Source organism: Kogia breviceps, chromosome 4 (assembly GCF_026419965.1).
Source record: "Kogia breviceps isolate mKogBre1 chromosome 4, mKogBre1 haplotype 1, whole genome shotgun sequence".
NCBI lineage: Eukaryota > Metazoa > Chordata > Mammalia > Artiodactyla > Physeteridae > Kogia > Kogia breviceps.
Genome location: NC_081313.1, coordinates 59,248,692 through 59,261,950, shown reverse-complemented (window position 1 = coordinate 59,261,950; position 13,259 = coordinate 59,248,692). Strand labels below are relative to the sequence as shown.

At 41.6% G+C, this 13,259-nt stretch overlaps 1 protein-coding gene across 1 annotated transcript in view; it reads right to left on the bottom strand.

Annotated features, from left to right (window-relative positions):
* Positions 1–10,692, bottom strand: part of ANKDD1B (ankyrin repeat and death domain containing 1B) — a 57,822-nt gene extending 47,130 nt beyond the window's left edge. The window contains 4 exon segments of the mRNA XM_067033296.1: positions 1,034–1,132; positions 3,641–3,744; positions 10,225–10,489; positions 10,573–10,692. Of these exon segments, the coding sequence (XP_066889397.1) occupies positions 1,034–1,132; positions 3,641–3,744; positions 10,225–10,489; positions 10,573–10,692 (588 nt within the window).
* Between the last annotated feature and the right edge of the window lie 2,567 nt (positions 10,693–13,259).

Sequence of the window (13,259 nt, the reverse complement as noted above, 5' to 3'; positions counted from 1 at the left end):
CCAATAAGATAACCAATAAGATGACCAACTGGTTTGAACTGATTTCATTTATTCATCTTCCAAAGATTTACTAAGCACATACTAAACCTCGCCCTGTGAGACATGAAGGTAAAGCAACGCTGAGTCTTACCCTCCAAAGAGTCAGTCCAGAGAAAAAAACAGAACAGCTCTTTAAGAATTTTTTGAATAGTTTAACTTTAAAAAACATGGCCCATTGGATTAACTAAGAGTCAAGAACTATCGTCCATTGGATTAACTAAAAGCCAAGGTTATCACCTACTTTTGCAACTGGAGATGATAAATGTGATGTTAGGTCTCTCCAGCCTAACTGGTTTCCTTGTTCCATGGTAAAGTATTAAACGAAGTTGGGAAAAGTACATGGAAAATCTTTAGGGTGGATTTTGATATCTAGGCAGATAAATCATCAAGGTGATATGTGGCTAAGGCCATGGTCTCTGGAATCAGATAAGCCAGGTCCAAATCCTGCCTCCACTCCTTCTTAGATGTAATTTTGGGAGCAAGATACTTAACCTTTCTTTGTCTCAGGCCCCTCATCTGTAAATTGGACATTATAGCAATACTTTTCTCACAAGGCTGGGGGCACTAAATATCAAAGTCCTGAGACTGGTGCCTGGTACACAGTATGCGTTTAATACGCCTTATTTATTTACCAGAGTTCACAGGGAAAAGTCCAGATTTAATGTCTCTGAGTCCAGTTAGCTTCTGTCTTCTATGCCCCCAGTTACACTCTAGGCAACCATTTTATTCTTACAAATGCATGCATTTATGGGAAAATGCATTTTATGGGAAAATAAGTAAAAGTGTAAATCCTATAGGTAATGGGTAAACAATTGGTGACTACCAAATACAAAGAGCACATAATATGCATATTCTCTAAAGAGATTTTTCCAAAATGAACACTGCCAATGGAAATATTTTGTGTGTAGGTGGAGAAAAGATAACTCAAGCGGCCAGATTTTCCCCTTACGTTGGTTATGCTCCAATCCATTCTCCCCAACAAAGACGAGGTTACCTCACCAGCAACAACCCCCCCGGCCTTGTGATTCAGCAAGAAATCCACCGCAGACAGATGACCTGTCCCCACTGCAAAAGGCAGGGCTGTGCGGTTCATCTGAGGAAACACAATTTGTGTTTTCAGTCATCTGATTGTTATTTAGCCTTCTTAAGATTCCTGGTTCTTGAACGGCCATAATTTTCTATCAGGGGCTTGTGTTTTGATTATTTATCTACTATTTATCTACTATTTGCCTTGCCTTTGAAAGTAGTGAGAAGTAGTGAGAACTGCATAATCTTGCATTTCTCTACTGTTAGATAATAGAGAATTTAGCAATCAACTGGAGGATATGCCTCAAGCTGAAATCCACTGCATAACCTATGACTGACTGACTGTAACAGTAAAATGAGTAAAAGCTGTATTTCTCCTGTATACAATCATTAATAATGGTAGGACATGTTGATAATGCATAACAAAAAATCTTCCTAGAAGTTCAATCCATATATGGTTCCTTCCTCTGTAATTTTTGGACTGTAAATTTTACTGAAGCAAACAAATCAAGAAAGAGAAGGAAGGAAGGAAGGAAGGAAAGAAGAGAGGGACAGAGAGGTAGGAGGGGAGGGGAGGGGAGGGAAGGAGGAAGGAGGGAGGAAGAAAAGACACACAGAGAGAAAGAAAGCTATAAATATCTTTTGCTTCAAAGAAAATCCAACTTGGTGCTCCCAGGATGTCTAGAGACAGTCTGACGTGCTTCAGAGAATGGATGTTTTGCTTGTAACTAAAACACATGTCATATTTCCCACATTCTAGATACTGATCTTGCTTCCAAAGAATTTACTATCCTTTGTTTCTCATAAATAATTTATTGCAAAAATTGAGAACTGTTTAATCTGATTTCCTTGGTAGCTAAATCGGTGATAAACTAAATTTGAGTTACCCTTGCTATTGTCTGCAGTCTAGAGCTATGTCCTGGTATGTCAAATTTGGGCTTATAAACTCCCCTTTAACTTTATTTGTGAATAAGGATGCAAATCAAAATACCTTCCAAGATAATTCAATAAAACCACTTCCATGTTTTTTCATTTCTGTCATCACAGATTTTAAGGAACTCTACAAGTAACCATGTCAACAATTTGCTGTAAACAGGACTAAAAGAGATGTCATTAGAAAGCATAATATAATTCATCAGGAGTTTACAATAACTTGCTACACTGACTGTAAGTTTAAGTGTACTATCTCTCTAAGTACTTTAATATAAAAATATGGTTTAAAATATCAGAAAGTTATATGGAAGAAATTTTCAAATGGTTATAAAAGTACACTGGAGAATCTATTTCCTGCTGTTTGGAAAAATGATTATTGCTCTACTTATTCAACAATTAATCTAGATATTACCTTCAAAGATCCTTGCTTATTTCTTTTATTTTTGCTCCCTTCCTTCCTTGATTCCCTTCCATTTTTTTTGTTCCTAAAATTGTTATGCTGTAAAAATTTGCTATTTTTCTACTCTTTCTACGATGTCTGTGGACAATGAATATGGTATACACAGGTAACACATCAGACATACACATGTACACACACACAATATACACAGACACATAAACTCCCACATACACATAAACACAGATCCCCCCATGCACACACATGCACAACTGCTAAACACACTTCCACTGCACATGATGCATGACCTCAGTTTCTATGACCTCATTGCCTGGGATAGATCCAGGTTTTGTGGAACGTCAAGTTTACACTCTTTGGGAGCCCTCTTTAAAGCCAGAGTCAGAAAGCTTAACGGATTACAGTTAAAATTTCTTACTTTTTCAGATTTTACAAAATCATATAACAATGGAACACACTGCTAGAGTCCTCCCAGTGCCTTGGAAGGAGTCTGTACAAGCAGGTGTCTTAAAGTTTATGCTTCATTTAGCATTACATCCACCTCTGCCATCTCCACAAATTGTCCTAAACAACTGACACAGCCCCCAGTCTGTTCACTTTGATAAACCCTGCCTGGTGGGGCTGTCAGGAAATCCCCACAGAAGCAAGCAGTAGGAAATCCATATGTCTGGCAGTGGGATCTCTCCCCTAAACCCAGGCACTTGAAGAACAAGTGAGAGCCAGGTTTCAGAAAAGGCCTCACTGCCCAACATGCAGATGAACTATATTTCAAAAGCAATAAAATACAAACCCATACTCTCCACTGGATTTGAAATTTGGAAGGCCCCAACCATAAAGGACATCACTGGCGAGAAAACAACGATGAACCAATGAACCGTGTAGCAAAAGATGTTCTGCCTTTCCAGAATGTTTGAGGTCAAAGTGATCCACAGGCTATGATCCAGGACCAAGCCCAGGCCCATAACCTTGACAGTTGCCTTCACTGTCCACCCACAGACTTAGTACAGCTGCACATAAAGACCCTGGACGCTTCCCCTTGGATGAGATCAGTTAAAACACCCAGACCCTCTTCCACTGCTTGATTCCACCTTTAGCTTAAACATTATGGAATTGCCAGCAATGGAGCTCTCCCTCACCTCATTTAGCAGAATCACTTTTATTTTTATTTCAGTTGGACTATGTAAACCCACACCACTGTCACTTGTCACATCTGTGATTTCTACTCACATTGTTCACAGCATTCATGTTAACCTTCTTTTCAAACAGCTTCTCCATAAGCTCCAAATTATTGCTTTTAGCAGCATTCTGGAAGCTTCTCTCATTTGGCAGCACTGAAAGCAAGCAAGCAAGCATGATAGGGAATTTAAGAGGGCTGAAGAGAAAGCAAACCTCGTGTGGCAAACCTTGGAACTAAAAACTTGAAACAACAGCCTTGAGCCTTTTGCATTCTGCTATTCTGGACGTGGGAACTTTGCTTCAATATTTCATAAAGCTGTGTTATCAAGATTCCACTTTCTCCTCACGTTGCAAGTGTTTTCACAGCCTTAAAAATCTTCCTGGTCCCAAGCGAAACATTATTCCAAAGGACCACCCTGAAGTCAGCAATGCAGTGTCTAGCTAGCTCTAGGAGGTCAGAGGGTGGCCACTGACTTCTCAGGGGGTGTTGTTTATAAGACGTTTGTACAAGATTACACAGGGAGGAGCCCAAATACTCCATGCAAGCTTACAGAGATAAAACTGTTGTCTGCAGAACCCTGTGCAGATGCCAGACCTGCAGAAACAGAACCTTAAGATGCAGCACATCATATAAATATACACGAACGAAGGCTAAAAGGGATGAACCTGTTTTATTCTCATTTATATGAAAGGAGATAAAAGTGGATTCTCACTTTTAACTATAAACGTTAACATTACTATACACTATGAACATTATATGTCACACACAAATACATATTCAGATGGCAGGTTTTATTAAATAGCCTAGAGAAGATTCCAGGATTTACTGAGTTGTTTGTTTGTTTGTTGTTGGTTTGTTGTTGTTATTTTGTAATGTAAAGGAGCTGGAAAGCTCTCAGAGGACAATCACAACATCGGGCAATAAAGTCAGAATTGGGATGATCTGAAATCAGCAATCGACCATCTCCAAAAAGAAAGGACCTAAGAGAGGTTTTATAGATTTTTTTTTTTAATTTATTTATTTATTTATTTTATTTTTGGCTGCGTTGGGTCTTCGTTGTTGCGCGCGGGCTCTTCTCTAGTTGTGGAGAGCAGGGGCTACTCTTCGTTGCGGTGTGCAGGCTTCTCATTGCAGTGTCTTCTTTTGTTGCAGAGCACGGGCTCTAAGCATGCAGGCTTCAGTAGTTGTGGCACGCAGGCTCAGTAGTTGTGGCTCGCTGGCTCTAGAGCGTAGGCTCAGTAGCTGTGGTGCACGGGCTTAGTCGCTCCGTGGCATGTGGGATCTTCCCGGACCAGGGCTCGAACCCGTGTCCCCTGCATTAGCAGGTGGATTCTTAACCACTGTGCCCCCAGGGAAGTCCCTATAGATGTGTTGTTGAGTAGTTTCCCTAGCATCTGCCAAAGACTTTTCAGCATGCTTCCAAGTCCAGTCAAAGACCAGGGAGTATCTTCCTGGGAGACATACACATTCATTCTATTGCTTGGCTCCTCCTATTGGGTTGGCCAAAAAGTTCATTTGGGTTTTTCTGTGCCATCTTATGGAAAAATCCAAACGAACTTTTTGGCCAGCCCAATACTGCTACTTTTGCTACCACTCTAAGTAACTTCAACATCCAGGTAGATGATTAATGCAACACCTTGGTCTCTCAGTTCCCTAACCCCCTCACCTCCAATAATCTTTTCCTCCACCTGACCTCAGCCACCTAATTTCAGAGTCATACTCTTGACATGATTATCATCACTACATCATAATGAGACAGGAAGGGGGAAGGGCACAATCTCTAAAAGAATGACATAGCCTGAGGATACGACATAAACTGATTAGAACCAAATAGGTCCAAGATGGCAGATGAGTTGACTTCCACTAGACCTTGAGCCTCAGTATATGCTCAGCTCATTGTAACACATCACTAAATGACACACCCACAGGTGCCATGACAGTTCCAAGGCCGACCATAAAGGTCAAAAAGTGGGTGGTGGCCCAATTACGGGAAATCTCCACCCCTTCCCCAAAATAGCTGGAATACCCCTCCTACTCATTAGCCTATGAAATTACCCATCCCTATAAAAACGGACAAGCCCATACCCTGGTGCCTCTTGCCTTCCAAGATGCCCCACACTCTGTCTATAGAGTGTGCATCTCCCTGAATAAACCTTCTTTCACTTTACTACGGTTCACTCTTGAATTCCTTCCTGCGCAAAGCCAAGAACCCACACTTGGCAGCCGTCCCAGGGACTCGGATGTGACCTGGGATGTGAACATCCTCCCGTACCCTACTCTCTTTCCTGCAACAATAAATACACTACCTCTGACATCTTCAAGAATCCCGTTCTCTGACCATGGCCTCATCCATTCAGCTCACCTGCTCTAGGTTTCCCAGTCCAGAAATTTTGCGACCTCATCAAGTCCTCCATTCCACTCTTCTCACCATCTTTTTATATTATCCCTCCCTTTAGGCCCTTACTTCCCTCCTCACCCAGTTTAGATCCTGTGGTACATCTTTGAACCACTTCCGTGCAAACACATTTACCTCCCTCACCAGCCGCTTCCTTCATCCGACTAGTTGACAGAATCCAAATTCTGAGATTCAACCCAACTGCTATCTGCTCCATTTCTATACCTGGACAATAATGATGTCTCCATGTACTCATCTCACCATCTCATCTCAACCTATGCTAATCAGACATTGCTCCACCAAAACTGCTCTTACCAGGGTCACTCCATCTTGCTAAAATCCAGTCTTCACTTCTCTGTCATGTGCACTGAACTCTTGGCAGATTTGACACAGAGGACCACACTCTCCTTATAACACGTCTTCCTCCAGGCTTCTGTTAGACCACTTGTTGTTTTCCAGTCTCTTTCACTGGTTCTTCCTCCTCTGCTTGATCTCCAAATGTTGGAGCACCCTAGGGTTTTTATAACACTAACAACCTGATGGAGTAGACATTATTACCCCCATCTTAAGATGAGGAAACTGAGGCTTAGAAAAGTTAAACCACTTGCTCATGCCTTAAAGATAATAAATGATAGAATTGTCCTAGGCAGCCTGAATTCAAAGCCCAAGCTTCCAGTCACTGCGTGTGTCCAGGGTGTCAGTATGAGAGTGTACTGCTGGAGTAGAGGTCCAAACTGCCCACTGGCCACATGCTTTAGCTAACACATTCCGCTGGTTAGGCCGGACTCCTCTCAGCTCCTTCTCATGGTTCGTACACAGCCTGGCCACAGCTCCTTGCCCCAGTGTATTAATCCAATGGGAGGGGGGTTCTATTTCCAGGTCCTTATCCTTCTTTTGGTATGTCCCTGAAATAGCAAGTCAAGACCTTACTGTGCCTGGAAATATGACACATGGATTCTAGTCTGTCCCTGAAGTTGAGTATCTTGCCCCTTTTCTACCATATCTATAAGGAAAATTAAGGGACTTCCCTGGTGGTCCAGTGGTTAAGAATCCGCCTTCCAATGCAGGGGATGCGGGTTCAATCGCTGGTTGGGGACCTAAGATTCCACATGCTGTGCCGCAACTACCAAGCCCACGCACTCTGGAGCTTGCGTGCCATAACTAGAGAGATGCCCGCATGCCACAACTAGAGAGAAGCCTGTATGCCACAAATAAGACCCGATGCAGCCAAAGATAAATAAATAAATAAATATTTTTTAAAATTTAATTTTAAGGAAGTTTCTAAGACAATTAAAAAGCACCATAAAAAACGCCTGGTCCAAGCCAATTACATCAGAATATCTAGGGGCTTAAACTGTTCACTGACTGGCCCACAGCTTACTAATTGTGTAACCCTGTAACAATTCTGAATTTTAATATCCCAACCTGTAAAACAGAGATTATAAAATCTTCCTTTAGTGGTATGAAGGAGCCAGCTTGTACAGGCTAATAAGAACTGACTGTGTGTAACTCTTCTCAACTCTGTGTTCAATGACATCACATTGTAGCTTGAAATCAGTCACAGCGGAAGCATTACACAAAGGAAATTGGAAAACACTACAAATCAGAACTTTTTCTCCCAGAGAGTTGGTAGTTAGACCCTTGCCAACACACCACTGTCTACCTTCCGGGTAATAAGTGACAGAGTCAAGAAAATGGCCCAGACAAAATCATAAACATATCAATTAACTAAATAATATTTAGAGGAGTACTTTACTATACATGCGTTAAAAATGTAATGGATAAAATCAAGTAAAGGTTAAATGTTCAGTCAAAAACAACAGGTTACACGGAGCTGTATCATTCACTTAAACTTTTAGGGGTCCAACATTCCATGCCTTCAGTAGCAGAGCAAGTTTGAGGAAAGAGGGTCAGAACAGGAGGGGGCCATGCTGAGCTAGAAAAACAAGTCCAGACTTCCTCTTTCATTTCATTCAGGTGGTACCTCAAATGGTACCACCTCTGAAAAACCATGCCTGACCACCCAATCCTCTTTCCCCTGTCATTCTCTACCCCTATGCCCTACTCCATTCTTTCTTCACATCATTTGATATTATTTGACATTATAATACATATATACTTGTTCACTGTCTGCTTCCTTCACCTGAATACACATCCATCGGGAAGCTGAAGTAATCCCAGTGTCTAGTGCTAGTAGGTGTTCAATAAATATTTGTTCAATGGTTGGATGGAAGGGTTGGGTAACCACAATCACTTCCAGAACAATACTGCCAGGAGGGAATGTAGGCTCAGTACTGTGAGAACTTCCAATTTTTGAAAAAAAAAAAAAATCTGGACCATGGATCAAAGTGGAAATCTCAAGAGAAATTAGAAAATATTTTGAACTGAATGAAAATAAAAATAAAATATATCAAAATGTGTGGGATTCAGCTAAAGCTTATAGGATTAAATTATCAGAAAAGAAGAAAGGGTTCAAGTCAATAATCTAAGCTCCTACCTTGAGAAAATAAAAAATAAACCTAAATCAAGCAGACAGAAGAAAAACAACAAAGGTAAAAGCAGTAATCAATGAAACTGAAAACAGAAAAACAATAGAGAAAAATCAATAAAAACAAAAGCTCGTTCTTTGAAGACATCAATAAAATCAATAAACCTCTAGCAAGACTAAGAAAAAAGAGGGAAGATACACATTACCAATGTAAGGAATGAAAGACAGCAGAGCACTACAGTCTCCACAGACATTAAAAGACGAAAAAGAGAATACTATGAACAACTCCATGCACATAAATTCAACAACTTAGATGAAATGAAACAATTCCTCAAAAACCACAAACCACCAAAATTCACTCAAGATTATACAGATAACTGGAATAATCCTATAACTATTAAAGAAATGGGCTTTGTAGTTTTAAAAATTCCAAAAAAGAAATCTCCATACCCAGATAGTTTCACTGGTGAATTCTACCAAATATTTAAAGGATAACATCAAGTCTATACCATCTCTTCCAGAAAACAGAAAAGGAGGAAACACTTCCCAACACATCTTATGAGATCAGCATTTCCTTGATTCTAAAACCAGACACTACAAGAATAGAAAACTATAAACAAATATCCCTCAACAACATAGATTCAAAACTCCTCAAACATTATCAAATCAAATTCAGTCATATATAAAAAGTATAATACACCATAACCATGTGGGGTTTATCCTGACAATACAAAACTGGTTCCATATTTGAAAATCAATCAATGTAATCTACTGTATTAGTAGTCTAAAAAAGAAAAACTACATGATCATTTAAATTGATGCAGAAAAAGCATTTAAAAAAAATTCAACATCGGGCCGCATGGTGCAGTGGTTAAGAACCTACCTGCCAACGCAGGGGACATGGGTTTGAGCCCTGGTCCAGGAAGATCCCACATGCTGCGGAGCAACTAAGCCCATGAGCCACAGCTACTGAGCCTGAGCTCTAGAGCCCGCGAGCCACCACTACTGAAGCCCGCGTGCCTAGAGCCCATGCTCCGCAACACGAGAAGCCACGGCAATGAGAAGCCCATGCACCGCAATGTTGCAACTGGAGAAAAGCCCACACGCAGCTACCAAGACCCAGCACAGCCAAAAATAAATAAATTTATTTATTAATTTTTAGAAAGAAAGAAACCGGTGCTCTGCCCACAAGGCTGGTCTTCAGGAAATGAAGCCATCCCACTTATCCAACTTGGAGGGTGTGCTCGTTAAGAGACTAAACGTCATTCTCAACCTTGAAGACCCTTAAACAGCGTCCCTGAGTTTATGCTATAAATGTATCCCCAAGGCATAGATGATCCCCTCCATGCTTTAAAAATTTAAAGTACAGAAAGATCAAGTGAATTATTTAAAGTCACACAATAAATTAGTGAATGCGTCAGGCTATAGGAGATAACAGCACATAAAACTCTTTCCTTATTTGTAAAAGGGCTAAATTATTTCTTGAAAAATCCTTTTCCTTAATCTGAAAGGGTTAACACTTTCCTTCCACCCACAGCGCAGGGTTAACCGGAAATAAAACGTCCTGAGAAATGTGAGGCAAAACTTGGGTGGGGGTGGATCCCAAAGCTGAAAACTAGCACAGGGATGAGGATGCGCTCGCGTCCGTTCCCGCCGCGGCCCGAGCGCTGCACCCGCACTGCTCAACCAGCTCCCCGCGCCCGCGCGGCGCCGGTAGCGCCGGCGTTTTCAGGCCTTGTTCCCAGACTCACAGAACTCGTGCTCGGCCGCCGTCTCCTCGCGCCGCGACCGCCCTTGCTTCGGGATCCGCGCCAGGCCTCTCCAGGGCTGGGCCGCCGCACCCCTCAGGTCCTCCCGCAACCCCTCGGCGGCCGCAGCCGCGCCGAGCAGCAGCGCCCCCACACCCCTCGGCGCTGCCCTGCGCCCCGGGGCGCGCCGACCCGGCTCCACTTCCGACCCCGAGGCCCCCAGGCCCCCGAGGCCACTCACCCCCGGGGCCGCTCTCGGCTGCGGGCGCTTCTACGGGCGGCTCACCCCGGGTCTCCAGCCCTGGCTGGGCGGAGCCACCTTCAGGTGTGGCGTGATGTGGTTGGGTTCACGCGAGGCAAAACGTTCTGAGAAAACTCCTGGCGCACACTTAGGCTGTTCTTCGTACAGTTGGGAGAAGTGTCGAGGTTGACTTGATAACCAACACTATCGGAACTTAAGTATTGAATCATTTTTAAATGGGCTTCCAGAATTTTCTCTAGAATAAAGTAAGACTCAATAGCCTCTCTGAAGATGGAAAACCTTGGTACCCCATTTTAATGCAGTGGTAACCTACTGGACTCCCCATCTTGGGTCTTATTTCTTTCTTAGTGATTTATAAAATAAAGAATTGATGAAATATAGTAAACTATTCTGGGCAATCGTGTGCCTAGCTAAAATTCTAATAATATGGAAGAAAAGTAGAATATTGAAGGACAACCTGGATATCTCCATTGAATCCCTAGTACATAAGCACAGTGTGTTTGATGGATTACAAACAAATAAAACCATGGCACATCTCATGCCTGTGGGTGGGTTCAGAGGTTAAATTAGAAGTTGAGCATATTCTAGGAGTGAAAAAAAGTTGAGCCCTCATAAAACATAAGTAGATCTGACCCCAGAACTGACTCACCTTTTTGGTACACACACACGGATATGAGTGATGTTAGGAAAGCATTGTCTATAAAAATGCACAAAATGGTTTAGAGAAGGGAAGGAAACTGATGAAAGCTGAGAAATAAGTTGGAAGGCCAGAGATTAGGCAACTGTTGAGGATTTGACAAAAGGAATAGAAAGAAGTGGATGTTTTCAACAGGCCCTACAAGGGTAGACAGAATTCAGTAACAGATATGGGTTCAGGTGAGGTTGTGTGTATGTGTGTATAGTATGTATATACACACATATATGTATATGGTGTATGCACATCTATGCATATGTATACGTAGGTATATATGGGTTTGAAATCATAACAAACTTAAGAGACTGCGATTACAAGGAAAGGGTGAAAACTATTTGCCTCTGAATTATCTTCTGTCTCCCTGAGCCTTTTGTAGACAGCAATAATTAGAAAATAAATTACCTCACACTTGTAAGGAGAGCAGTCCAACATACGATTTAATAAATTGAATCATGTTTTCAATACTCACCATAATATCATTTGAGTTTTTCTTGAACAACTGTTAATCCAGTTATGTATTACAAAGCAAAAGTGATTATCCCTTAATGATTCAACAAAAGAACAGCTTTTGCTTCAGGGGTATAAACACCACCTCTCTGTGATGTTCACTAGAGCCCTACCAGCACCAGGCATGCTCAAATGTATTACTGCTTTTCAAAATGGGACATTACGGGGACTTCCCTGGTGGTCCAGTGGTTAAGACCCCACCCTTCCACTGCAGGGGGCACAGGTTCAATCCCTGGTTGGGGAACTAAGATGTCACGTACTACAAGCCATGGCCAAAAAAAAAAATGGGGGACATTACTTATGAAAAAAAAAAAAAGCAGACAGCAGGCACCAGGTGTGATTTTCAAAATGGAATATTTCCTCAAAAATCATTTTATTTTAGTCATAGGTTAATAGTCATATTTTGAGCCTTTTTACAAATATTTCCAAGCTATCCCAGAAGAACACAGTAATAAAACATTTATAAAGCAAGCAATTATCCAATAAAGGGAAAGAAGTACAATTCTCTGTTTCCAGAATGCCCATCCTTAGGGCCCAGCTTGAGTGCAGCCATCTGTGTTGGCCACCCTGTCTTCACAGAGAAAATTAGTATGACAGTAATAGACACCAGTCTTTGGGCAAACATTATTTACTCATTTATGGGTCAACAAATGATAGTTAACACCTACTGAGTGCCAGGCTTTACACTTCACACTTATAATTCAGAGATCAGTGAAAGACAGTCCAGCATTCTCTAGCAGCCTACAACCTAGAAGGGAGAGACCACAGCAAAGCCACAGCAAAGCCACAACCAAGAACATTTCAGTGTCTTCATAGAGAAACAGGAGGACAAAGGAGTGACTAATCAGTTTTCTTAGGGGACAGGGACCCTTTCTTGAAGGTTGTCCTTAAGATAAGTTGAAATATGAATAGTTGTGTATGGTTATTGTGTATGGAGAGGGCAAAGGGGCATTCAGGAAGCACATTCTGGACAGAGGAAGCAACTGAGCACGACACCAGAAGGGAGAAATAACTTGGTTAATTCAGGAAACTGCAAGCTATGCAGTGTGACTTGACAGGGCTTGAATGCCAAGCCAGTATTTGGTGTGTACCATGAACACTGATTTTGGGGGAACTCGCTTATGCTGGCACCCAAGAGCCAACTGTTGAATTTTCAGGAACTTTGTGAACTGGTTGACATCGTGTCTATAGCTTGAAATCTGTCATGGTATTTGCACCACAGAAATCATCATACGCTAAAAATCAGTCCCCTTCTCAGCTCCCACTGATCCTGGACAGAGTTGAGAGCTTTCAAATCTTTTTTTGTTTTGTTTCTAATACGAGTGACGTTATGAAAACATTATGGCTAATGTGCAAAAAATGCACAAAATGGTTTAGAGCAGGAGAAGCTGAGAAATCAGTTGGAAGGTCAGAGTTTAGGCACTATTTATTAAATAGTAAATACTTTTTGTACTGAGTTGTCTAAAATGTCCATACCCAGGCCAATACTACTCCATTAGTGTACGGTATTAATTACTACAGCTTTATAATGAATCTTGCTATGTAATAGGGCCTGTCCTTATACCTTATTATTGT